Source organism: Barbatula barbatula (genome assembly GCF_947034865.1).
Source record: "Barbatula barbatula genome assembly, chromosome: 9".
Lineage (NCBI taxonomy): Eukaryota > Metazoa > Chordata > Actinopteri > Cypriniformes > Nemacheilidae > Barbatula > Barbatula barbatula.
In genome coordinates, this window is record NC_136772.1 from 9,135,379 (window position 1) to 9,162,386 (window position 27,008).

Genomic DNA, 27,008 nt, shown 5'->3' on the forward strand with positions numbered 1-27,008 from the left:
GTCCATTAGACATTCAATGTGCTTCAGTTTGATGGAATGCTCAAAGCGGACTCTTTCAACTGAGGTTCTCCATGTCTCCCAGCTGTAGAGCAGCGCTGAAATACAGGCCTTGTGATCTACGTGTTCTGTGATGCTCCGCTGAGCTCTTTGTTTTGATAGACTGCATAAGTTGGCCACAGCGGTGCAGATGATCAATTCTGGCTCAGTGAGGTCAGAGAGGCAGTAGAGACTCATTCTGTCTTCTCTCAGCTAATGAGCTGGAATGCCTTAAAAAGATCAGAGAGCAGTTTATCAAAGGCTCCACCAACAAACAAGACCAAATAAGAAGTTTCAATTTTGGGGTTAGTTCTATTCTTGTGACTTTAGCACAGAGAACAATCCCAAGTACTTTGCAACCCTGTACAACCACTAAACTCGACACCTCACTTCACCTTCAAACTCTTACAATCTTTAGTTATGTTACGTGATTACAATTTAATAAATTGTAACTCCCTCTTAGCCTTCAGAATAAAAACATACTTTGATTGCATAAATGCATATAAATGTATTTTCTAAGATTTAACAAGTAATACAACATTTGGTCCACTAGAGGATGCCATTTCTCACGATTTTCTAAATTGAAGCTTTTTGCATGAGTGCAGGAAATGTGACTTCTGTGCCACGTAACATGCCTAAAACACAGTGGTATGTTTTGTTACTTTCTTCTTTGACAGAATTACTTCATTGATGTCCTGGGGCTACTGATGAGCTATATGATATGTTAGTTCATCTATATTACACACTCTGTAGCAGAGAGTAGAGTCTGTGCTGCACAAGAGCCACTGCTCATAACCCACATTTTTAACGTAAACGTATAAACAATGTTTTGTGTAAAGGAGCAAGGGTGTATTCTATTTGATGTCATGATAAAAAAAACTCTCACCTTTCCACTGTGTGGCAGTCGTGTCAATCCTATAATTTCACGAGACGAAGAACAGTTTTACACCGCTAGATGGCGTGTTAGAGTTTCAATTGATAATTTCGGGCGCACACAAATACACAGAGAGAGAGAGAGAGAGAGAGAGAGAGAGAGAGAGAGAGAGAATGTAAACGAGCAGAGTGCTGATAAGATAGAAGATAAGTGACTTGGCTGAAGGACTCTGATTTACCACAGAACTATCTCAAGGACAGAAAAGGGGGGTAATTAGTTATAGAGAGAAAGAATAAGTAGCCGAGGCATGCGAGAAAATGCTTGTCTTTCTTTGCTTCACAGTTCAAAAATCTGAATTTTTTCCTTTGCACAGCACGTACACCTTTTGTTACTGTGACTGTGGGGCATTTATAAGAGAACAAATGTATAATTTACACCAAACATAGCTTTTGTATTTCCATGAAGGACATAAAATAATGGATAAAATAAAATAATTTCCATAAAAGGAATTCAATAAATAATTTCCATACCTCACAATCAAACACACAGAAGAGATAAATTTTTTGAGAAAATGCGAGAATCCCTGAAATATCGTGAATTTACCATTTTAACAGCAAAATATATGTATTTGGGATGACACAAATATAGTTTTAAAACCAACCAATATTTGACAATGTTTAAAATTTGATTTCCACTTAGTTGAGTGAATCTATCTATCTATAGGCTACTTTTTACGTTTGTCTTTAGATAAATATTGTTTTTATATAAATGAAATCCCTGCAAAGATTCTAAATCTAAATATTGTTATATTAATTAATTATTGAATTAAACTTTTGTTTTTTATGAGATATTTTAATAATTTTTTACAATAATTTTATAAGATTGTGGTCACGTGAGAATATGCTTTGGAAAAACCCAAACAAATCTATTCCTCATCCACAACAATGCATGGAATACCACAGAATTCCCATCTAGGGGCCGCTGTGCGGTGGGAGGAGCGGAAGTTGAGGAAGTCGTGTAACAGATCGGGGGGATGAAGAGTCGCTGTTTGTTCTAACGGTGAGCCGCTGAAGAGTTCAGGAAGAGTCAATAAAACCATCCCGATAGAACGAACACACGCGCGCCTATAAGGATATTTACACGCCGGATAGGAACGAGTTTGCATTATGCATTCGGACTGCAGGCTGCTGGGATGGACGGGTCGGTAATGGTGGGCAGAGGGACCAGAGGGGCTGCGGTCTTCATCCTGATCGTCTTTATCCTCCTCCTCAGTGCCAGAAGCTCGCGGGCGCAGAAAGGTTCGTGATCTTTCGCCGAGGTTAAAGTTTTGCTTAGTTGATCCAACTTGCCTTAAAATATGCCGGTATTTCGCACATTTTAACCACCCCGACCTTTAGTCAAAACACTTTACAAGGGGGACTCATACGAAAATGTTTACCCTTACGTATAGTGAGTAACGCCATAGTAATAACAAATCACTAACGTATGCTCAGTTCAACAACGGAATTTGAAGTAACATTTAAATAACACAAATTATATTAATCTGCCAAAATATGGATACTACACTTGTGCTATTATAAAACCAGGGTTGATTTTTGAGGGAATGACTCTTGGGTGTTGTACACTATACGTGGCTTTGGGTAAAAACATCAATACACAGTTACATTGTTGCTCATTGCTACAGCTGGAGCAGCAGAATAACGTGATGACGCAACACCTTAAATGGCCTTACCGCAGCCCCCTCTCTTCTCCCAAATATGTAGAGAGATGTGCTGTCAGGACAGCGTCTGTCCAGTGTTACCAGTGACTCTTGCATTTAATCAAAGCAAGTATGTGCAGTCCCGAGGGTTCGGTGTACAGTTTAGGAACTGACTTAGTTTAAACTAGTTTCGATTTTTTGTTTAGTTACACCAACCTGATAAAATACTAGGCAAAAGACAGCAGAGTAAAATAAAACATAGGCGAAACATTGCCCAGGTAATAGGGGCCAGATGTGAAAGCATCTTATCGTATTATCGTGCCTGGTTATATGTAAGGTTATTCGTTGGTTGAGTGGTTTCAAACTAGTTCAAAACTGTTGAACGTTAAAAATGACCTTTAAATATACACCTACCCTGAGCAATGCTCACTTTAGTTACTGTATTAGAAACGGAGCTCCGAGCACTGTACTTTTTGTGCATAAAGAAACTTTGCAAGTGTGAAGTTTGTAGGAGTGCAGTAAAGCTTCAGGAAACATCTGAGGCTAGAGGTGTGTGCGGATAAGGCTGCTGTTTTTACTCCGTGGGTCTGAATATTGTCCAGCAAGATTACGTAACAACAGCGCAAGCAGAGATTCACTCGGTGCGTAAAGGCGTGACAGGCGGCGCAAGCAGCTGCTCAGCAATGCGATCTCATCTCTCTCGCTCTTAGTCCCTCTCTCTTATTCCCTCAGTCTTCCTGTTAAAGTGATAGTTCACCCAAAAAAAGAAAATTCTGTCATAATTTACTCACTTTCTTGTCATGTCTTGTCGTTGAATGAGTTTCTTTCTTCCACAGAACATAAAAGAAGATATTTTAAAAGATGTTGTTGACCGAACAGCGATGGCAGCCTTTCACTTGCATTGGTTTTGTGTATGGCTGCCACCGCTGTTCGGATATCAACATTCTTCAAAATATCTTTATATTTGCAGAATCAAGAAAGGCCTCAGGAAGGTGAAATTTATTCTCATTCTCATTTGTGTATTTATCGCATTCATTTCCATAACACCACCAAAAATGTGTACAAAAATATTATAGTATTACCAAGTTTATGGGGACATGTACTGTGGAAATGTCACAGCATTGAAAGTATCTTGGAAAACCTCCAGTATCGGTACATGAACCATGAGATATCTAAGTGAACCTTCCCTTTACTGTATCATAGTAATGCTACATTTGTTTTAGCAAGGAATGGTTAAGTCATGAGTGCTATACCAACCCATGCCGAGTGACTGAGGTTTCATGGATGTGTTTCAGGGGACGGCTGTGGACACACAGTGCTGGGTGTGGGCAGTGGAAGCCTGGCGTCTCTGGGTTACCCTCTGTCCTATCCATCGAACTCCGTGTGTGAGTGGGAGATCAGTGTGACCCCCGGACAAACTATCCGTGTGCACATCGCAGACCTTGACATCAATAAAAACAACTGTCAGGTGTCTTACCTGCGACTGTATAATGGCATCGGACCTGGACGAACAGAAATTGGTGAGAAAACCTTGTCAGTAATTTTGTGACTTAAGAGATTGTCATAGTGCTCTAAAGGGAATGAATTTAGAGACGCAGAGAGATGCTTTAGGCATGTTCAAAGTTCTCCACCAGCCATCAAAATAAAAAATAAAACATCTTCTGCAAAAACATTAATGGACCGTAGTCCTTTTGGTTGGGAGAAAGGTGTAAGTAACCAGCAACCGTTTGCAAGGCTTTTAGAATTCATGCGATAGCAACAAAATTAATTAAACTACTCCAAAGTGTATAGATACCAAGAGGCGAAACAAGTGCTTTTTGGGAAACAGCAGGGACGGCATTTTGGGGTGAAAATGCTTTATAACCGACATGGTCTCTAGCGAGCCAAGGCTTTTGTTATCATGTCAACATCATCATCCTTCAGGTCGAATTTAAGCTTTAATTTTTTTCAACAAAGCAGCTGATGTTGCCATCGCAACAGCAAAAAAGCAGAGTTGCTTTCACCCTAAAATGGCAAAAATCGCAGGGCACTGGTGTAACAATGGAACGTTCTATTGATTCTCGCCTCTTGGTATTCTATACACTTTGCTACTTCTTAGGAGATAGCTGATAGAAAGCAGAAAATGAATATGCTTGATGTCTTTGTAGTGAAGTTCTGTGGAGAGAGAGAATGGAGAGATGCTGTAGTGTCGGATGGACATCAGATCACAGTTCAGTTCATGAGTGGACCCCACAGCAGAGGGCGTGGCCTCTTCCTCTCCTACAGCACCAGCCAGCACACAGGTAACCACTTCATTCAGTGTGTAAATGTGCCAGCGTTGTTGATCTAATATTTATGTCAGTCTTACTCAGTATGCTGGTATCAAACTTGTTGAATTTACTATGTCGGTTTCAGGGGTGACTAGTTTTTCAATGCATACTCTGCACATTCACGTGTGGCCATGGTGCTCATTTGAGTCACGGGTTCAAGTTTTGCCTCCCACTATGCATTAGTTTCGTGGTATTGTCACTTAGTTTATTGTATAAATGTGTGTGCTTGGATCTCAGGACGCACAAAAGAGAAGCTATGACAACTCCCGTGTGTGTTTGTTCAGATGCAATTGTGTGAAACTGATTAGAGTTTTTCTACAATATGCTTCTTACACTAGGGGTGTTGGTGTTGAGTTATTCTCTCTGTTTTATGGTGCAGGGTGCGTCCAAAGTCTTTAGGCATGAATGACGGGCAGATGTTTAGCCGTAATGGAGAAAAGTTGCTGTTTAAATGATGAGAAATTTAGTCAAAGATGTTTGTATTGTAAAACTGTTCCAAGATGACAACGCCACAATGTCAGGGTATTAAAGGGACAGTACACCCAAACATGAAAATTATTTTATAAATTATTAAACCTGAAGTTGTATTAAAGTCTTTGTTCTGTTGAACACAGATACATATATTTTGAAGAATGTTTGCAACTGAGATTTATGGGCCACCATTAACTACCATTAAAATGGTTGTCAAAGGTGCCCCAGAACTGTTTGTTTTCCTAAATCCTTCAAAATATTTTAGTTTGTGTTCATCAGAACCAAAAAATATACAATAATTCTTTCTACTATGGTGCCCCAGAAATCTTGTTCGCTACATTCTTCCAAATATATTTCTTTGTGTTCAACCAAACAAAGACATTAATAAAGGTTTTTGGGTGACCTGTCCCTTTAAGGGTGGGCATTGCTAGGATTTTTTGTGTTGTTGCTTGGCTAACTTGTTCAAATCAAAAGAACCCAGCCTCCAAATCTGTATCGTATTCTGGTCCCCAGATATGGATCAGGTCATGTGTCGATGTAAGTTCAGGAACCTACTATATTAAGGCCCCGTTACACTACAGCAATAACTACAGCGGTAAGCCATTACTATATTTGTGACCATAGTAACAGACGTTAATGTTATATTATATCTAAGCTTGCATGCTCACAGGTGTTACTGTCACAAAAATGACAGACAACCTGCTGTTGTTGCTTTTGATCTGAAAGTGATCCCAACGATAATCTATGTATTTTTATTGTTCTTAATTTTAAATGTTCATCGTTATATTCCATAGCGTTAATGGCCCTTTAGTCTATATTTTTTCTGCTTGAATTGTCAAATCGGTGCATAGTCACCATACATGGAGTTAGCTGCTTAAATAAGTTGACTCAGCACTTAAAAAGCACCTCTGTGTTGCATGGTACAACAAATCTTTGGAATCACAGCTGTGAATTCTGTTTTGATGTCTGTAAGCAATGACTTTTGCCCTTTGACTTCTGTGGCTGTCTGAGGTCAGGGGTTCACAGTGCCATGTGGGAGCTTCACCTGTTTACTCCAGCACAGAGTCAGATAGAGTTAGATGGAATGTGTGTATGTCAGAGAATTAGAGATCATATTTCCCATGATTCAGGAAAGAGACGGATGAATCCATGCTGTGGCTATGAGTTATGGGTAGAATAACTCCACAAAATACCTTTGTTCTGAGCACACACACAAATACAGTACAGTGACGTACACTGGAAGGATTAGTGGTGTTTGTTGTGGCTAGAATCATAATATTATTGCTCAGAGTAAGCGATTTGAACATTACCTCGTACTGCACCGTTTGTTTTATGGGCATAATAAATATAGAGACCACTTCAGAATTATATTCATTACTATTCAAAGGTATGTGTTTGGGTAAATTTATAATTTTTGTTTCATTCTGTGAACTACTAACAATATTTCTACCAAATTTCAAATCAAAATATTGTTTTTATTTACGTTTATTTGCAGAAAATAAAAACTGGAGAGAAACGGGTCAAAATAACAGAAAACATGTATTTGAAAAGTTAAAAATATTTGTTATGTGATGATAACCTCACAATTTGCATGTGTCTCTTCGTGCTGTCAGTCTTGTAAACATTGCTGTTGGATGACTTTATGTCACTCCTAAAGTTTGATTTGTTGAAATTCAACAATCACCGACTGGACTTCAATGCACATCTAGAAATGCTGGTTAAATGAAAAATTTGGGATGGTTTCTTAAGTTTTTTTCACGGTTGTATATATTCTGTATCCCCACAAAACATCTCAACAGTACCCTGGTATCCACCCAGTACAGCCTATCATTGTCACAATGAGTTTAGTGCCACTGGGAGCTAGTACCACTTACTTTTTTTCTTCAAAAAATGCTTGCTATTGATCTGTTCATTCATATGGAGGCTTTTATCCACCAATATGAAATACAATACACCCAGAGTCACTCACTGAATGCCTAATGTGTGCACAACTCGCACACACATACACGCGTTTTCACCCCATTGCCAATCTGGGATTCAAATTTAAATATATATATATACTGATTTTAATCTGTATAAACAATGTTATTGGATATAAAAAAAACGAGAAGGAAACGTCTTATATGTATGCAAATTCGTGACATTGACCTTGCTAAAGCAAGTGCATGCTTGTCAAAAAGGGTGACAAAGTACATATTAGCAAATTCTGAAATTCATTTCAGTTTTGGAGTTACTTGTATTGGGATAATGTAGGTTGTAATAAAAACTGTGAAATAGAAACAATGCAAAAAGGAAGCGTTTCCAGTAGTGGTTTCAGACTGATGACATTAATCGATAGTGTCACCATGGCAACCATCTGGTGCGCTGCTTTATCTGTCAGAGGTAGACCCATTTTGAGAGGGTTCAAAGACACGAAAGACAGCGTCTCTGTTTTCTCATTCCCTCCAGATCTCATTACCTGCCTGGAGAAAGGAGAGCACTTCACTGAAGCAGAGTTCAGGTATCCTCTCACACAGCGTTTTTGGGATGCGTTTGCATGTTTTTCAGTGCGTCTCATTGTCCTGTCCTGCCTTCGCAGTAAATTCTGTCCTGCGGGATGCCTGACTGATTTCGGAGAGGTTTCGGGAACCATTCCGCACGGGTACAGAGACGTAAGTTTGGCATTATTGTGTGGGTGTTAAATGAACAAGTTTTCTCTGTCTTACTTTGTGTTTGACAGTATTGTTGGACTCTTAGAGAAGCTGTTTCATTCTCTTCCCTTTTCTCGCACCGCTTAACCACCTCGAGTCAATATATTCACACTTCCGTTTGGTGATTCGAGGGATACAGAAACTACCTTCAAATGTTTTAAGCTCTTTTGACGGAAAACTAATTTACACTAATGCACTCACGACGGAAGCCGGGCTTGCAAACACGCAGGGGGTTTAAAAGCAGATATGTGAAGCTTGTATTGAAGGCACTCACATTTAAGTGAGTTACGTCCTTCTAAACAGTGCTACTGATAGTCAGGCCTGAAACACTCAAGGCCTGAAACACTCAACTCACACGCAGAGCGTTCCAAGATGTGTATGTGTATTAAAGAAAAATCTGTATTTCTTTGTCCTGACGAACAGATTTTGCCCCCCATTGACTACCATAGTAGGAAAAAATCCAATGGTAGTCAAAGGTGCCCCAGAAATGTTTGCTCTCCTAAATTCTTCAAAATGTCATCTTTTGTGTTCAACACAAAAAGAAATGTAAGTAATTTTTCCCACTATGGTAGTTAATGGGGGGCAAAATCTGTCTGGTTAGAAGCATTCTTCTAAATATCTTTCCCTGTGTTTACCAGAATAAATACAATCTATACAGATTTGGAAAGTAATGATGACAGAATTTCCATTTTTGGGTGAAGTTTAACACTTAAGTGCTCCTTTAAGAGTCATGACCGCACACTGTCTTGACTGTACTCTTTATGTCATTGCTGATGACCTCATCACGGTTCAGTACTTCCTGCTTGCTTTAAACTGTTTGCATGATTCACAATGATCTTGTCAGTGTGAACAGAATAGGCAGTTATTTTGAGAGCACGCTTCAATCTCCAACATGATGTTTAGGGTGTAGGAACACGCAGACGTTCTTCTGAAGTTGAGTCATTGTAAATGATTCTGTGTGTTCGTTTTAGACCTTGTGGTCTCTTAGGGGCGTGTTGATATGAGTGTCTTGATTGTATGGATGTACGTGTACGCATATTTATGTGAGCATGACGCCGTGCTTCTCGGGGAGATGTTAGATCAGGTTTGGCTAAATGGTTTTCTAATGAAGTCCAGCTGACAACAGCTTTAAGTATTTTTCTCAGCTCAGATACACCCTTAGAATTAGTGTGGGGACTTAATGACTCCTTACAAATGTGTGGACGTGTGTATGTGGTGTGTGTTCAGGATTGTTTGTGGTCAGAGACTATTATATTTATTTTGCCAAGAGGAAGCGGTGTATGTTTGCGGCGTTTTCGTGTGGGTGTTGAGAGTTTGCCTAGCGTTTGTGGTCTTGCTTAGGCCTGGAGTCCCCACCGTGTGTGTGTATATCAGAACTGCCTTTTTTTAAGCTAGCAGTTTAACTTTTACTTTGATGCCAAGCAGCAAGTGGCTGTGCTTATGTTCACACTAAGCTCAAAACACTCGGAGTCTAGGGATAGTTCATCCAAAAAAAACATTCTGTCATTATTTATTCATTCTCATGACGTTGAAAACCTGTATATGACTCCTGTGATACCTGTAATATTTTTTAATGTGAAACACAAAGAAGATATTATGTAAATTGTGTCAATGGAAGTTAATGGGGGCCAATGTTGTTTGGTTATCAATATACTTCTAAAAGTAAAAAATGCATCAGTTTGACTTTTTGACTTTGCACAAAATGCATACAATACTAATGTGCTTCCTCTTAAATTAATTAATAGAAATTGTTGTTTATTATATTTACACAAATGTTATTGTGTCTCTAAAAGTTGCATTCCACAACTAAACTAACTTCCTAAAACTGTTAGCAACCAAATGTTTATTAGATTAGTAATAAACAAAACTATTTGTCAGTTTTATATTTTTGAAAACGTTTTATTTGTATTCGTGTGACTAAGGTCGGAAGTTCCACTCATGAATCATGAAGCATTCTTTATCAAAGTGGTAAAAATGATACCCCTGTGATATTCCTTCCAGGATGTGACCTCATCATGCTGTGTTACAGCTTGTGGGTTTTAGGTAAGTGAGTCAGCATCAGCTGTCTCATCATATCTCTCTTTCTCGCAGTCTTCTACGCTCTGCCTGGCCGGAATTCATGCGGGTGTGGTCTCCAACACTCTGGGGGGGCAGATCAGTGTAGTCAGCAGTAAAGGCATCCCACACTATGAAAGCTCACTGGCTAACAATGTGACATCTGTGCCGTGAGTAACCCATTTGCATTCTTGATTCCTTTCTTCATGGGAAAAGTAATTTCATTTGATTATAGTGCACTTCTGCACAAGTCAACTCCAATTGACTTACGAAGATACTTTTTTGTCTTAAAATTCAGCCTCAAATCTAAGTTACAAGTCTTCATCATTCAAATTGTAAGTGATGATAATATTTGCACATAAAATTGGTCATGCTTTTATTAGCGTAGTGTCTAAAAAAATGAATACAGCAAAAATGCTGTTATGCATCATTTCTTAAATACAGCCACAGAAAACTTGAAATGCATGTTTGGTTTTTCATTGGCTGTACAGAAAGCAAATGATACAGCATTGCATTGGTGCAGATACAAAGCCTCAAATTTTTGCTTAGTTAAAACTCTTTATCTTTAGCGTACAAACACAGGTGCCAAAAGTGCAGCCCTTATTTTTGGTCGATTATTTTGTTATGTCTGTATATTATTTGATGGTTTAGCCGATAGATCGATATCTTTGTGTCTTTCTCCCTCCTGCAGTGGAAATCTCTCCCCCAGCCTTTTTACCTTCAAGACGAGCGGTGAGTAAATCAGCTGTGAATTCAGTCAATAAAATCTATTTACAGTATTTGTTGGTAGTGCAGAACCTTTTAGAAAGCTCCTAATAATTATGGAAAAAGTGACAATATTATAAGTTCAAGATGTTGTCTATTCCTGTCACAGAAATGTTGTAGATTTTCATGCTTTATTAACAGAAACTGTGTTTTAAAAGGTTGCTATGGTACTTTGGGATTAGAGTCAGGGGTGGTCAGTGGCTCTCAGATCACAGCCTCCTCAGTGTGGGAGTGGGGCGGTCATGGAAAGGAACCCACCGTCTGGGGCCCAACAGGGGCCCGTCTTAAAACTCTGGGACGTCCGTGGGCAGCAGCCAACAGTGATATAAAAGAATGGATTCAAGTGGACCTAAAGAAGGAAAAGAGAATAACAGGTACTGATTGTGTTTATCGGGGTGTGTGTTTGTGTGCTTGTTTGTATCGTAATCTTAATTAATCTGTTTTCACAGGTATAACTACCACTGGCTCCACCCTCTCAGAATATCAGTTTTATGTTTCGGCCTACGAGGTGTTATATAGTCATGATGGACAGCAGTGGAATGGCTGTCAGGAAGTGGGATCGGACAAAAACAAGGTGTGTTCGAATCATATTACCTTGTTTTGTGGTCCTTTCTGCTCTTGTGTGTGTGTGTGTTGGTTGAAGTCAGACGGTGGGAAAGAAACTGCTGCAGAATGACATCATTGTTTGTCTGACTCTGTTTCCAACAAAAAAAGGTTTCGCATTCCTGAGGTTTAAGGATCCTGAAATTAAAGTGCACTCTTTGGTCATTAATAATGAATGTCCATCGATTGTAAGGGAACTTAACGAGAAGCACATTGATTGGTTGTAAATAAGACAGACCTTGGTCTATGGACAGATTCTCTTTGTTACCAAGGTGATGTGTCCTTGTGTCTCTGAAATAGATTTTCCAAGGCAACACCAACTATTTGCAGGAAGTGCGGAACAACTTTATTCCTCCAATAGAGGCGCGGTTTATTAGGATATGCCCCTCCGACTGGTACCAGAGGATTGCCCTTAAAATGGAGCTGCTGGGCTGCCAACCGCATGCGGGTAAGACTAATGAGAATACAATGACAAGTATACCATAATGTAAAGTTGATCAGTCAATCTATACATTTTTGGTTGTTATTCTGTTGTTCAGCAAGGCCAAGAATATTCCACCCAGCCCCTCCTCCGCCCCGTCGGAGAAGCACACTTCCCCCTCTTCAGGAGAGGACGACACGCACGCCCAACGTCCGAAATACCACCATGACTCCTCACTCTCATGATGGTGTGGACTTTCTGCAACATCACTGTTTATCCCAATAAAATGAATGCTTTTCGAAACAGCATTTCCGTTCCAGTTTTACAATAGTCCCAGAAACCTGTGTAGCCAGCTCTAGATTAATGTTATTAATGCACTGTGTTAATGTTTCAGAGGTGGCTTTGGTGGCAGTGTTGGTGCCGGTACTGGTGGTTGTCCTGATGACCCCCGTCCTGGTAATAGTGTGCTCGTGGCTGTGGAAGAACAGGTCAGTATGATGTAGGGCTCCTCCCGTTCTTGAGTTAATGGTTAGTTAACCGTGTATTTGCAGTTTTGTTAGTAGGCCATTTTAAGAAAAGTTATTTTGAGTCCATTTTCAGTATATTCACAATGTCCTAATAAAAATACTCACTTTCGTTTTTTTGACCGAAATTGTAATCATAGTTGCACATTCGTTGAAATAGTTTAAACCCTTATTATTAGCTCTTTGTTGAAGGGATAGTTCACCCAAAAATGAAACTTCTGTCATAATTTACTTACCCTCAAGTGGTTACAAACCTGTGTAAATGTTGTTGTGTTGCTGAAGACAAAGAAAGATATTTGGAAGAACGTGTTTAACTAAACATTCTGGGGCACTATAGACTTCCATACTAGAGAAAAAACTATAATGGTAGTTAATGGTGACCCAGAACGGTGTCGTTTCCAACATTCTTGAAAATTATGTCTTTACAGTTTTATAACAACTGGAGGCTTTGTAAATGATGACAGAGTTACAATTTTTAGGTGAACTATCTCTTTAATTGCTTTCTAATGTATTAGCCGCTTTGGATGAAAGCATTGACTAAATGAATAAATGTAAAGGAAATAAAAACATGTGAGAAAATGTGCATATGAAAGCTGCAACTTTTTTGTAAGGTTTGACTCTAAATCACCATCTTTGTATAAAAAATCTGTAAAATTGCAGGTTATTTTAAAGAAGTGTAAATGATGTAAAATCAACATTTTCCACAAAATTGTACATGACAGCTTATTTATTATTATAAATTATTATTATAAGCTTGGAGGCAATGTTGAACACTTGCTCAATCCCTTTTTTTAACCAAGAAAAGATTACGGATTGCAGTTTTAAACCTCAAAACCGCTTCTATTGTATATATTTAATCTGCTAATATGTTCATAATTTGTGTTCAAACCTACAGAAAAAGCCCAGAGGCAACTTATGACCTTCCGCACTGGGAGCGCACAGGTACGTCGTTACAGACATAATCTGTGTTTGTTTACTTGAAAGCATTTATACCAACATAAATTAATAATTTTTGTGTGCATGTTTCAGTATGGTGGAAGAGTATGAAACAGTTGTTGCCCTCTAAGCTGGATGGAGATGAATGTGTACGTTACAGTTCAACAGCACAAGTGGACCACCAGAGACCACGACTGGAGCCTGCAGGTACACAAATACGCAAACCTGTACAGTTAGAATTCTATTTCTATTTTTCGACAAATGCAAACATTTAAAGTTCTGCTTTTCTCTTTCACACCTGCGTAGAATATGCCCATCCACTTGTCAGTGGTGCCATGGCATCTCTTGGACAAAGGTCAACCTTTAAACCTGAGGAGTGTGATGACCCGGAGTATGATGCGCCTATTCCCCCTGAACATTACCATGCTTACGCTGAGCCCCTTCCTGCATCTGGAGTTGAATATGCTACTCCAATCATGATTGATAGAGCGAACCACCTATCAGGAGGCACACTGCCGTTCAGAGGGCGGGGACTACTGGCTCGGACAGACAGCAGCCAATCTGCGAATTCAGCGTACGATACACCCAAAAGCACATCTGATCAAGCCACACCCACAGAAGGACAGTTGTACCAGGTGCCTCAGAATACCCATAATGCACCATGTCAGAAAACAGACTGACCAATCACAGAACAGGGTGAATGGACCGTTGAGCCCTTTAGAAACCCTCATCTGAACACTACCTTAAGAAAAATGCAGATCAGTACGTGTGCGTTTGTGCACGCATGCCGCTCGAAGCCTTCTCAAATGGTACACCGTGCAAGTCCTATCACTGAAATAACACGCAGGAATGTCAGGAGAGAACAGCAGAGGTCTTGTTACACTACTGTGTTTTGTAGATGTTTTTATGTGTTCACATGTCTAAATGTGTGTGCGATGTGTTAGTGCATATATGTGACTCTGCTATCAAACTGTGAGTCCTTACAAATCTGTATATTTTTCTGAGAGCTGTTATGAATACGTTTCAGCAGCTCATCGCAAGGCACATTCTTCCCCTTAGACAGACATATTCAACACAGACTCCCACACGCAGAGTAACACACTTTACCAGAAAAGACCGTTACACTTGTGGTCATTTTGCACTTTTTTGTGTGTTCTGTTTTGATGTAATCATGCCACCTAAGCCGCAAAGTAGCACAGTGCTGGTGTTTTTAGCTCTGTTCCAAAACCATGGTGTCAACTGCCTGCTTACGCAACTGCCTTCTCAGGGCACATCCCGATTTAAAAGGATAGTTCATCTAAAAATAGAAAATCTGGTTTGATTTATTCACCCTCATGTCATTCAAGACCTAAATATGAGTCTTTCATCTGTGGAACACAAAATAATATATATTGAGAAATTACTGAATTTGGATTGATATGAATAATTTTTATTTTAAGTGTACTGTGCCTTTAAATGTGACCTTAATAACATTTGAAATGTTGTACATCAAGCAGTGCCACACAAATATGACTATTGACTCACAATTGATATTTTAAAGGTAGCATGTTGCCAAGCTAGCGATTCTTTAACACAAAATGGGGTATATGCATACGGGGCGATTGGCATACTTCTGCTAAAATATCACTTACGCTCTCATTGATAGCGCTGAGTTAATAACTGGCTAAGATTTTAGCGGACATATGTCATCCCACTCCGTGTGCATGTACCCCATTAGTGCAAACAAATGCTACATTTTTGGCAATACTTAAAAGAAAAAAAGAATTTTGTCTATACTGAAGTCCCCATTTCTCATCCTCCATATTGGATCATATAAGCACACCACAATGCATTCCGAGAGTTCATTAATATGAAATAGCCTATATAAATATACATTTAACTTTTATTATTTACATAATTCTTTGGCCAATCGTCATTTAAACAATCTTGCATCTTAAACCCCCCTATAATGTCTTAAATCATTTTCATGGTAGGCAGCTTACTAGGTTCTGGAACAGACTTTCTTGTGCTTTAGTCAAAATAGGTTAGGGTATTGTATAATGAAACCTGATGGACTTACAAATATTTATTCAGCATTGAAACCTTCTAAATAACGGTGCTGCATCATCTATTTCGCTGCGCATACACATTCATGCCAAGTGTTTCCAATTCATGCACGTCAAAGAGCCTCTGCCACGAAATCCATTTTTCCGGCTGATGTCTCTTATATTGAATACTTCCAAACCACTAACAGGTTGAGGTAAAGCTATCAACCCGCACTGCTTTCCATAGTTACACTGTCTTAATGGAAGCCTTGCCAAATATTACCCTTTGGTGGTCAAAGAGCAAAATACAGTATGCCAACATTCTTGCCTATGTTAAGATTCACTCAGTGCCAAGTGGTCTTTTAATATATTCTTTTTTTTAAAGATTTTTAACTTGAAGACCAAACAACCTTATGGATAGTTCAATCCAAATATATTCTCCTTTTAATTAAAATATCAGACCAAATGTTGCCTCACGGTAAGGATGAGGATGTTGCACAAGATGTTGCATGTTCCAAGTCAGATTTGTGAATGTACACTGTTTGCCCAATTCCACATGATGTGTCACAGAAGTGATCTTTCGGTACTTGCGTTTACTGTCTTACAGCTCTGAAACTCATAACATCCACAATAGTGTCTTATTAGTGTGCACACAGGCACTATAGATGTGTAAGTGCTGTGTGTGCTGGAGTGTCATTGTGAGTTATAAAGTGTACCAGATTCTATGTATGTGCATGTTTGCTAATCAGAGTTGTAATGTGTTTCTGTGCACTGTATCCACAAGTGTGTGTCTGCCTGTCACTGTACATCTGTCTCTAGGATGACTGGTACTGTAGATTGTATAGAAAAATGAAACATTAAATTGTTATTAAAAAATGTAATTACAAAAGTGAACAAAAAAATGTTGAATGAACATTCTGACCATGTGACTTATGCAGCAGTGTAATTATACTTGATCACATCAATATATTATACATACTGTACATTTCCTGAGAATGTTTCATTGCAAAACATGTCACTACAGTTGAACATCACTGCATCTTTGGATAGTTGACTAAACCTTTTTTAAACGACTATTTCAATATAGAATGTACATTTAAATCTAGAGTGCTATGTATGTTAGTTGATTATTTTTTCTCATTTTAATCACAGGTTTTTTCAGTTCATATAAATGATACAGTGACACTAAAAACATAGTACAAAACATAAATATTTCATGTAGCCTCCCAATTAATAAAAGGTCACAATAACTGCATTCATCTTAACACAAGTTAGAAAACTTAGACTGATAAAGTTTAGTTGTGAAGGCACAACAGATTTCTAGAGAGTATGTGCATGTGATTGAATGAGAATATTAACATACTGTTGGACAAAATATCTGCTTTGTAAACTAATACATTTTCAAACAACATTTAAATTCAACATGACATTGCATTGTATGCTGTAAAAGTAAACACATTGCTATATTGTCACAGATGCCTCCTGCTGGCAGAAAGTAGAATATAGTTCGTGTACATTTTATGTTTTTCATAATGTCCTCTCTTGCAAATGTAGAAGCATTTCATCATATGATTAGGTCATATTTTGCACACAATTAGAGGTTATCCAAACGTAATGGTTTAAGGCTTATATGTAAATAAAATAACATGCTCCCTACTGTATTTAATTCTAATGCAGGAGACTGATGCCAACATCTAAAATTAACATCTCAGATTGCTCCCTGAACTTTTTGTAATTTGCTTCGGATAAAAGCGTCTGCTAAATGTAAATGTAGAAAGTCTTTTATTACTTCACCCACTTTTTTGTCATTTATTCTTCCATGTTCTTGCCTTTTTTGCCTACTTTAACATACACTGTTGTGAGAACAATCGATGTCACTAGGATCAGTCCACTGGTCACCAGGTATGCTATGGGCAAGAAGTGATTCTGCCCCCCGAACCAGGACACGGTAGAGATCACCACTCCCTTCCGACCTCTGAAGTACTTAACAGGAAAATCTGGAGTAACTGTTAAAGGCAAAATAGGTTTCTAAAATAATCTGGAAATGATATGAATAGTTTCTGACACCATCTGGGGACACAAAAAAATGACTCAGCAGTGTAAATTTGGCATCTATGAAATGCGTGTGCGTATTTGCGTGTTGGTTCAAATAAACAGTTGCAAGTTAATCATATCCGGATTTTTCTACAAGTACCTGAATTCAATCTTATTTTACAATAACCTCACAATACACCAGTGACGCAAATTGTTTCTGCAGTTATTTATTAAATAATCTTGCGAGTTTAGATCTCTATGAAAGATTCATCACCCAAACCTTCCAATTCGTCCATCCACAGGTAAAGGATACTGTAATCGATGGAGATGCTGTAGTTGCCAGCAGGCAGGCCTTCAGTGAACGGCACCTGAGCACGACTGAGAACCCCATAAAGCTTTTTGAAATTAGGGAAGGCTGCCTCTCTCATCCAAACAATCAGGTCATCATTTATGAAGCCATTATTCAGGGGGTCACTCCGGTCCAGATCATAGACAGGACGCTGCCAATAAAAAGGTTGAGTCGTGCCTGAGAACAATGAGAGAGAGAGAGCGGTGACAAACAGAGAAGCACGCGAGATCATGCGCGTGATTTGAGCATCGCGTGTACCTTCAAAGGCCCGTTGAAGCGTCAATGTGTCGTTGGTTGGGGGGTTACGGAATTTCACGTTTTTGTCAGTGTACCACGCGATGCCCTTCCTGTAGAGTGGAACCTGCGCTGACGGTGCGTTAGTTGGATGATACTTCACGGTAAATGAGTCTAAGAGAGTGAAAAAAATAATAAACAAACACAAACAGCAAGTGAAAGGGCGTATTAGCATAATGCCAGCAGATGCATCTCACCATTGAACATGCTGTTGGCCACAGCGCCGCAGGGGGCAATGGGCACTCCGCGTGCATCGTAATCGAACGGGGGGGCGCAGTACGAACTCGGTGTCTGTAGGAAAAAGTTGCGACATCCTGAATGTGATAAAGGCGCTAATGTGAAGCACAGTGAGACATCAAATAGACAGACGTTGTTTTAATCAGCGAGTGGGAGGGAGAGCGACCGTAAAAACAGAAGGGCAGCGAAAGAGACGTCGAGCACCTTCAGGTTTTTTTTCCTCCCCACCATCTGTGCATCGTCACGGGAGTCCATGTACCTCCGCAGGTTCTGATGAAAGTTCCTCAGACCGTAGTAAAAGAATACATCACCCTGAGGGAGACAAGGCGCTGTCTGACATACACTACATCATTCTGAAACGGTACAAGCTGAGGACAAATTATGAGGACCACATGGTTTCTCTTGTAGTTGTCTATAAATGGAATAGGGGTCTTCGCCAACATGCAATAGGAAATGTAGCTACTGTAGCCCACTGGGAAAGGGGCACAGGATTAAAAAGACCGGTAAGGTAAGAGATATAGTCTTTATAGAAATAACATTATAAATATTATAATCGTTTAAGTTTAAAACAAGCTCTCGAGCAGATAAAATAATGCTGACTCATCTAATGTCAACAAATCGTGTAGTTCACTTACAATAGAAGGCATTACATTCAACAATATTATATTTAGACCTCACACACCAGAATTAGTTTAGGAACAATGAAGTTGACTGAGCACGCGCAGGGGATTTTGGCATTGGTGGCATTCTTCCGTAACTCAAAGCATCGCTCACACGACCCAGAATTTGTGTAGTCCACCTGCACGGCAGAAAGACCAACATAAATGTTATTGGTGCACATTCTATAGTATGCGTTGTGCTTATATCGGTGACATGAGTTCAAGGCCACACTCCTTCCTTTAGTGTAATGTCTGTTTAAACCCTGATTAAAAGACCAAAATGTTTGTTTTTTGTTTGCATTCGCTTGACCACAAAATATGAGCAGGGTATATTCATACAGCTATTAATGCAATTGCTTAAGGGAACATTTTTTGGAGTTTATAGCTTAAAAGCAGTGTAAGAAAAATGTATCGAAAAATGCATCTGGAAAACCAAAAATGAACATACATTTCAACACTACTCGATGAAACAGACTTACTTAATAGATGTCAAAAATATAGTTAGATTTTCTTGAAGTTTGTATAAAATGGAGGGAAGAGATTTGTCTTGAAAAAGGTTTGTCTTGTGTGTGGCACTCTCAACATATATATTTACCAAAAACATTGAAAGCAGACTATAAAATAGTGGATGAACTTACATTATTCACACACTCGTGACTAAATTCATTTTAATGCACCGATGGGTAGCATCTTTAAAATGTGATTAGATAAACGAAACGTAACCCAGACAAACAACCTCCTGGTGTTTCTTCACCTGTCTTGCACAAAGACATCTATGACAAAGAGCATGTCTAACCTTCAGTTGGTATGTGTTCTCAACTGTGATGATAAGCCATATTCCCAGTAACAAACAAACCAGAGACAGAATGTAGAACGTTGGCAGGACAGTCTGTGCTGTGAGAGACGGAGACCAGGCTGGTAACCTCTGCTGTTTAAACGCCGAATTATCCGGACGCCTCGACAACGGCTCTGTACCTGCCTGCTTCTTACCCATTTCAGATACTTACAACACAAATTCAGCTAAGAAACAACAGAAATGATAACCAGTGGGTCTTATTTTATTACTTCCACCGTGAAAGTTTTCCCAGCATCCCATGCGACTAAACCTTTGAACCTGAAGTGACTTGTTACTTATTAACTAAACGCACTACAGCTCAAACACACACACAAACAAACTGTTCTCCCAGCCTGTAGCTCTGACTGTTGAACCTCCCCAGTGCTCCACACATTTTTCTTCATTAGAACTCAGTATGTCCTCATTCCTGGACCCTGCTGTAATGTGTGGGCGCAACGTCTAAGTAAACGTGCATGTGCACGGTGCTTTAGTTTGTGTGTGTGGTGTAAATGGATAGTGCAATAAGCAGAGTTTCCCTGAATTAAGTCAAATCCGTGCATCATGCCTTCTGTGGGAGGGGTTCCTGGTGGACAAGACAAAGAAAAAGACCAATCGGTTGTCCAATCAAACAGGTTTATTTATAAACCTGAACAAAACTCTGAGGGGATCATATTCGCTCTTGCAGTTGACAACTGTATAACACTAAAAATGTTGCAATAGTTACATCAAATACATATCAAACAAGCACAGTGACATAAATATGCAAGCAGGCAGTATGCTCAAAAGAGTCCTATTTTAACGGCTCCTTCTCTGCAGCTTTGTACTACACCATAGTCCATTATCTTCAACAAGTCTGTTTTCACCTGAAATAACACAAAAATATATTCAGCATTGTTTAACATTATTTAGAAATCAGGAATGAAATCATAAAATGTGCTTTTGGTCTTTTAATGTTATGTTTTAGGCCAAAGATATACTAGTGTGCTTCTAAAAACCTGTTCCAGATAAATGGACAAAAATATTTACATGTATGATCTTTTTCACAGGGTATATACAAATTTAAATACATGGTCTCTAGAATGAGAAATTTCCCACCGCCAAATAGCCCCTGTCACCGACCAGCAACAGCAAGTACTAAATCATGGCTTTGCATGGACGTGGTGTAAATTAAAGTTTATTGGCCGTTTAAAAAAAAGGACAAGCCCTTCAATATGTACTGCCCCCAACTTCCCAGTTCGACAGGGAATATTTCAAGGCAGGAAAAACGGCATTCGTCAAACCCTTTTATGAGTCCCTTTAACAACGTCATTCTGGGGATGAATAAATGTGAACATTAAATTACCAAATGAGTTTTCGGTGTGTTATTATCACCAAAATATTTGGCAAAGGCTACATTAGATATTAATATTAGAAAATAACTTAACCAGCTTAATTTTATAATAAAGGTGACAGCCAACGAGGGCTGCACAATATGAGGAAAAGCTGCGATGTGCGATAACATTGTTTAATATTGCGATGACGATATGACTTGCAATAATATATTCAAATGTGAATGTTAGCTATACTGTTCCCATGTCTTATTGCTTTAACAGGTTCTTTGCTAACCTTAACATTGAATATCCTATTCCCACTGAATAAAGTATACTACAGTAATTTTATGAAGACAAAAATATTACTTAGGGATGCACCAGGGCTCCAGACAAAAAAAATCAATTAAGGAGCCATAGTCTACCATGGAGAAAAAACCAGGCGCCAAATTGTTTTTAAGAGCCACATAACATGAACTTGAAACTACTTTTAGTTATCCTGTTGAATGTAAATCTTCCCCCTCATAGGTTTTGCTCACATAAAGTTTGTTGTTTTTCCTCATGAGCGAGTTCATACGGAATCTGTAGACTTTTCATTTTAATTCTGCACTAATATTTGAATAAAAACCCACGTTTTTGGGTCTGTGAATGCTTTGCTATTGTATAACACCGTGTATACACCGGGCGTGGCGCGATGCGACACACGGCCTGTTCTAATGGGATAGTCGAGCCGCACTGCGCCATGTCTGGTGTGGACAAAATTTGAAATTATAATCTCTTGTTGCGCCGCATACAGTGTAACAGTGAAAACATTGACAGCTGAAGTCTTGTCACAAATGATGGAAAAACTTGTCAATGATGGGAAGAGTTACCCATGTGTTATAAAATATAAGCTATATATCAAACTTTCAGCATCAGTAAAGAGCATATATGTTAATGTCACCTCTGGTATATCCACCATTCTTCTTTTCTTCTGGTCTCTGTAGTTCCAGTCGAATATCAGATATCGCAATCCTTGTATGGTCAAACCCTCTAGAGCACAAGTTTAGAATTTTTTTAAATAAACTTTGCACTCAATATATTCAAAAATAAAATGTGCATCAAAGCTTACCTTTCTCCAACAGAGCGGCGATTCTCCCAGGGGTTCCAACACCAATATGCGTCACACCTTTGCCTAAGACTTTTATATGGTCATCCAACTTGATGTGCCTCGCGAACAACTTCTGCACTTTCGCTTGTCCTTTGAAAGCGACTAGCTGCCTTTAACACAAATAAGAAAAGAATTCAACAACTGAGAAAACAAACTCCTAAACGTGAGCCAAGAAAGGAAACTCACTTAATGAGATCAATGGTCCTGAGAGCAGATCCACAAACAATGAGCAATATGATTGACCGTGTCTCAGTGTGCTGCTTCTGTAGTTTAGCCCATTTTGGACAAACTGTAAAAAAATGATATATATAAAAGTGATATATCAATATATCTGAATAGTGATCACTGCTGACAGACTGTAGTGATATGAGAACAAAAGGTTATAAGGTTTCTTAGGTGAAAAGAGACACTGTCCTTATAAGGTTTTTTACCTTCTTTGAGGTAGGAGGACAAACTATGTGTGAGATCATTAATGTTCAGGAAAGAAGAGTCTAAAATAGAAAAGAACACGAAATCAGGCTCATTATCAAGACTCAAGACAAATCTAGATACAAACACACATTAATTGACTCACCCGGTAGCGTCAGTTCCTCCTGCTCGATAACAGAGCGTGTCTGGCTATAGTGAGTCTTCAGAAGTCTCCTCAGGTCAGCTGGAGAGCCAGGCACAGCCTCGGAGCTCGCCAGGACATCTGTGATAGTTTTCTTCTTCTAAACAGATGGGAGGTTGGTATGTTTTTAAAGGATGTACATCAAGAGTGGAGACAGTGAAAAGAAGGCAAGGATGGATTTTGGAGTTACTCCATCCTCTATTATAATTTAATCCAGGAAAACCTTCACAACATTATTTTTTGTCAAGTATAATTATATATATTTATATGACACGTACATGTATAGAAACACGATTAGACATGTAAAAGATCATTCTCCTTACCTTTCGTCTCTTCTTTTTTGTGTTGGATTCTTTATCACCCTTTTCCTCTGATGTCTCCTGTGTGATGAAACATTCTTTCTGCAGGGAAGTATGACACTCTTTACTTATAAATTCCCTACGTTTTTTGCTCGTAAGACATTCAAACCCACCGTTTTGAGGAACAAACTAGAGTTTGTATGTACGTTGGTGTACCCCTAATAATAAATAAATGAATTTTAAGTGGAAAAATTACATTAGAAAATCACACCAAAATATTGCTGTAATATTACTTTTAGATGTTACATACATAATGTTACTATATGGTGTAGTATCAACCTCAGTAAGTGTTACCTGATTAGTTTCCTTTCTTTTCTTTTTCTTGGTGTTCTCTTGTGTCGGTTTTTCACTTTTTCGTTTATTTGATGTAGATTTAATCTGTTGCTCTTCTGTAGAAGGCGGTGTGTCCTCTTCCACCTCTAACGACCCTATAAAACAGTGAGAAAAAGCAACACGCTCATCTCTTTACATTCATGCAAGTTTAAAAGACTGAATGGAAGAGGTCACTAAAATGTAATGATGTCCTTTACATCACCAGCGCTATATAAAACAAGCACTAATTTCGAGAGATGCAATTATTTACACCAAAAGACTGCATATCCCGTGATGCTCTTCGACTAGCACAAACACGTGTTGGTGCAGGATAAATTCTCAGTAACTGGTAGTTTTAGCAACAGATCAGTTAGCAAGGAACTGGTTACAAGTAAAAGCCAACGTTTCGTTTATGGGCAGGTACTTCATGTTAGTTAACCTGAACTTAAAGAAGATGACAATATGGAATGGTCTGCTGGACGTATTGCAGGTTCAGGATGAAGTGGCACAGAAAAACCGGAAGGTTTAAAACATTCATACACAACACAGCTAATTTCACTGTAAAACATGCTACCAGCAAAGTATAGTTGTAAATGATTATTAATGTTACCCGAATCGTCGCCCTGAGTCCACCACTCGTCTCCTAAATCATCAGCCATTTCTCAAACACCAATAACTTGCCCGTAGTTTCTGCACGGCAGATTCGCGTTGGTGAATCTGCGGGTGAAAAAACCCTCCACGAATATGAAATAACGCATGAGCTGTCAGATAGCACATTTTTCAGAACTCTTTCATTTAGTTTTAACCAGAAAAAAACAAACACTCTTTCATAATAAAAAATTAAACTTAACTTACTACTAAACCGTTTACCATGTATTCTTAATAAATTGTTTGCTCACAACAGGGAAACATGAGATTGTTTTAAATAAGATGTTTGCCTGGGAATTGATAATGAAATTGTTTTATTTAATGTGTTATTCTTATTTAATGTTCTGTTTAATGTTCGTATGAACTAACTTCAAACCACTAGGTGGCACTAAGTCCCGTAATATTATAATTAGCCTTATTATAACTAGGGTGTGTGTGTGCGTGCGTGCGTGCGTATTTATGTGTGTGCATGTGAAAAACGACAAAGAGGACCTTTACTAGTCCTTACTGGTTCACTGCTCGTATACCCGGCAAGTCACGTTGTACTTTAAATGTTTTATTAGGAACGTTAAACATCGATACCTTAGTATGAGAATCGTTAACTGGCAGCTGTATGTTTGAGTGTTTGTGTGCGTTCGATTATTTTCATTTATTTAGTGGTTCGTTCTACTTTTTAAGGCCTACTTGTTTAACAGAAATCGCTAACTATATATTTTTCCATCTCTTATCAACCCAGCGCGCGCACACACAGAAACACGCATGCAATTATTTATTCATTACTAACATGAATTAAAAATCTCTGTTTCCCTTCAGCATACAGCACTGAAAGCATCTTCACAGTCTGTTTTCCCTAGTTCTCCTAAAACACAGATCACTTGTGGTTGACAGAGAGAAACATTCTATAAAGCTATGTATCATTAGTAAGGTGTCAATGGCAAATGAGCAGATGCCTAGTTTGTTTCATTTACATGTACATTCACATTTAGTCATTTAGCAGACGCTTTTATCCAAAGTGACTTACAAAGAGTTCGGGGAGCCACAAGCGAGCAATACTTTTGTTCCAGTAAGAATTCACAGAATTTGACAAACTGGACCGAGTTGTTTCACAAACCTGAGTTTAAAGTGTGCAGATCTGTTCTGGGTTGACATTACGCAATTCCAGCTTGCTCCGTGAAACTAGAATAAGGAATATTTTGGATTCTTGCACTTTCAAGTCTAACCATCAAACATACATTTTCATGCACACGTATATACACGCCAGGGGAAAGAAAGACTCAGTGCTTTATTTTCCCCTTAATTATATATTTTTTTCTTATTGTATTCATTTACTCGTTTTGATCTTTTTCTTATTTCTTTCTCTTTCTCCCTGAGTGATCCTTAGTAACAAGCAGGTTCTCGTCATGGCAACATGCTCTGAAATAGACTGTGAAGCTGTGTTGGATTCAAGCCGTGGTGGTCAAAAGACTGATGGAGTGTGGAATGCATTCACTGCATTATGGGCTCCATTGCTGCTGTGGTTTTCTGTGTTATTGAAACACTCGGTTAAACCCAGGGGAACTCAACGTAGTAATCAAATATATTCTTTAAACTGAGCGCAAGTCGTAACTACATTGTAATTAGTATTTTAGCTAACGTTTGATCCATAGTGGCCATGAAGTCAACGTAAAGTAGGTTCAGTCCCTCTGAAGAGCTTCAAGGATCAGTGCTTTCATCAAGGGTACAATAGTGAAAATATGTGAATTGCCTCTTGTGTGGTTTCACGCAACCTGTACAACTTACGGCAATTTAAAACATTTAAGCAATATCACGCATTTAAAAAGATGATTAAAAAGTGATAACTAAAATAGTTCCAAAAGAAAGCGTAATTTGACAATACACAAAATCTGACTCCCTTTAAAGTGATAGTTCACTCAAAAACTAAAATTCTGTCATTATTTACTCCCCCTTTTGTCATTTCAAGCCTGTTTGACTTTGTTTCTTCCGCATATATTCTGAAGAATGTTGTTAAGCGGCACCCATTCACTTACATTTGTTATGTGCCCATACAATAGAAGTGAATGAGGCCCGGCACTGTTCGGATACCAATTTTCTTTAAAATGTATTTTGTGTTCTGTGGAAGAAAAAAATTCATACAGGTTACAATTGAAGGTGAGGGTGAGTAAATTACTTCAGAAATTTTCATTTTAGGGTAAACTATCCCTTTAAGTCTTGTTTAGATACCCTGGTATGGTACCAATCTGTTGTTGAATATGGGTTTGGTGGTTACACATTAGCCAATTTAATATCAGCATGGCATTATGTTTAATATATGTAACTTTATAAAAGACGCAACTAAGACATTGTCTGGAAGTCGTCAGACCGAAAGAATCTTGTGAAATAAATGGAATAGGTCGTTGAGTTTCTAACGGGGCTTTGAGAGCCCTAGTTTAAGCACATCACAAAAGGATGCGGTTTATGTTTAGAGCTGAGAGTCCTTACTCAAATGCAGAGCTGACAAATCCAGGTCAGAGCTTCTCACTTGGAAATGATCAGAGTTTATTGTGGCTGGAGATTTGAGCACTGCAGAAAAGTACGAAACAACAGCCATAATTCATTTCGAGATGCACTCCAAGACCCTCGACTGCATTTTTTTTGAGTCGTCGTTGTCACCGCTGGTCCTCTGCGGCACGATCATGACTCGAAGATTAGAGGGCAATTTGCCGGGTCCCCATCGGTAAGAGGGAAGGTGATTCAGCTGGGGTTTGAAAGGCAACAATCTAATCTCCCATCCTAATCATCTTCTGTTATTTTCCACTTCCTTTTTTCTG

General features: G+C 38.8%; 3 protein-coding genes across 3 annotated transcripts; 1 reads left to right on the top strand and 2 right to left on the bottom strand.

The window, feature by feature from the left end:
• The first annotated feature begins 1,890 nt into the window (after positions 1-1,890).
• dcbld2 (discoidin, CUB and LCCL domain containing 2) lies at positions 1,891-16,388 on the top strand. The gene is made up of 15 exons (XM_079463743.1): positions 1,891-2,208; positions 3,905-4,129; positions 4,757-4,891; positions 7,838-7,889; positions 7,968-8,040; positions 10,171-10,304; positions 10,826-10,866; positions 11,058-11,273; positions 11,349-11,473; positions 11,803-11,950; positions 12,042-12,170; positions 12,318-12,411; positions 13,343-13,389; positions 13,477-13,590; positions 13,690-16,388. The coding sequence occupies exons 1-15, from the start codon at positions 2,103-2,105 to the stop codon at positions 14,061-14,063; spliced, it is 2,013 nt and encodes a 670-aa protein (XP_079319869.1). The 5' UTR covers positions 1,891-2,102; the 3' UTR covers positions 14,064-16,388.
• Positions 16,268-20,198, bottom strand: tmem30c (transmembrane protein 30C). The gene is made up of 7 exons (XM_079463745.1): positions 19,777-20,198; positions 19,004-19,120; positions 18,526-18,633; positions 18,282-18,375; positions 18,049-18,198; positions 17,755-17,967; positions 16,268-17,404 (listed from the first exon to the last, which is right to left on the bottom strand). Exons 1-7 carry the CDS (start codon positions 19,972-19,974, stop codon positions 17,217-17,219), a joined length of 1,068 nt encoding a protein of 355 aa, XP_079319871.1. The 5' UTR covers positions 19,975-20,198; the 3' UTR covers positions 16,268-17,216.
• Positions 20,199-20,428: 230 nt separating this feature from the next.
• Positions 20,429-24,591, bottom strand: cmss1 (cms1 ribosomal small subunit homolog). Its single transcript, XM_079464214.1, has 9 exons — positions 24,164-24,591; positions 23,536-23,669; positions 23,206-23,283; positions 22,847-22,982; positions 22,704-22,763; positions 22,459-22,561; positions 22,234-22,382; positions 22,066-22,154; positions 20,429-20,678 (listed from the first exon to the last, which is right to left on the bottom strand). Exons 1-9 carry the CDS (start codon positions 24,210-24,212, stop codon positions 20,595-20,597), a joined length of 882 nt encoding a protein of 293 aa, XP_079320340.1. The 5' UTR covers positions 24,213-24,591; the 3' UTR covers positions 20,429-20,594.
• Positions 24,592-27,008: the final 2,417 nt, after the last annotated feature.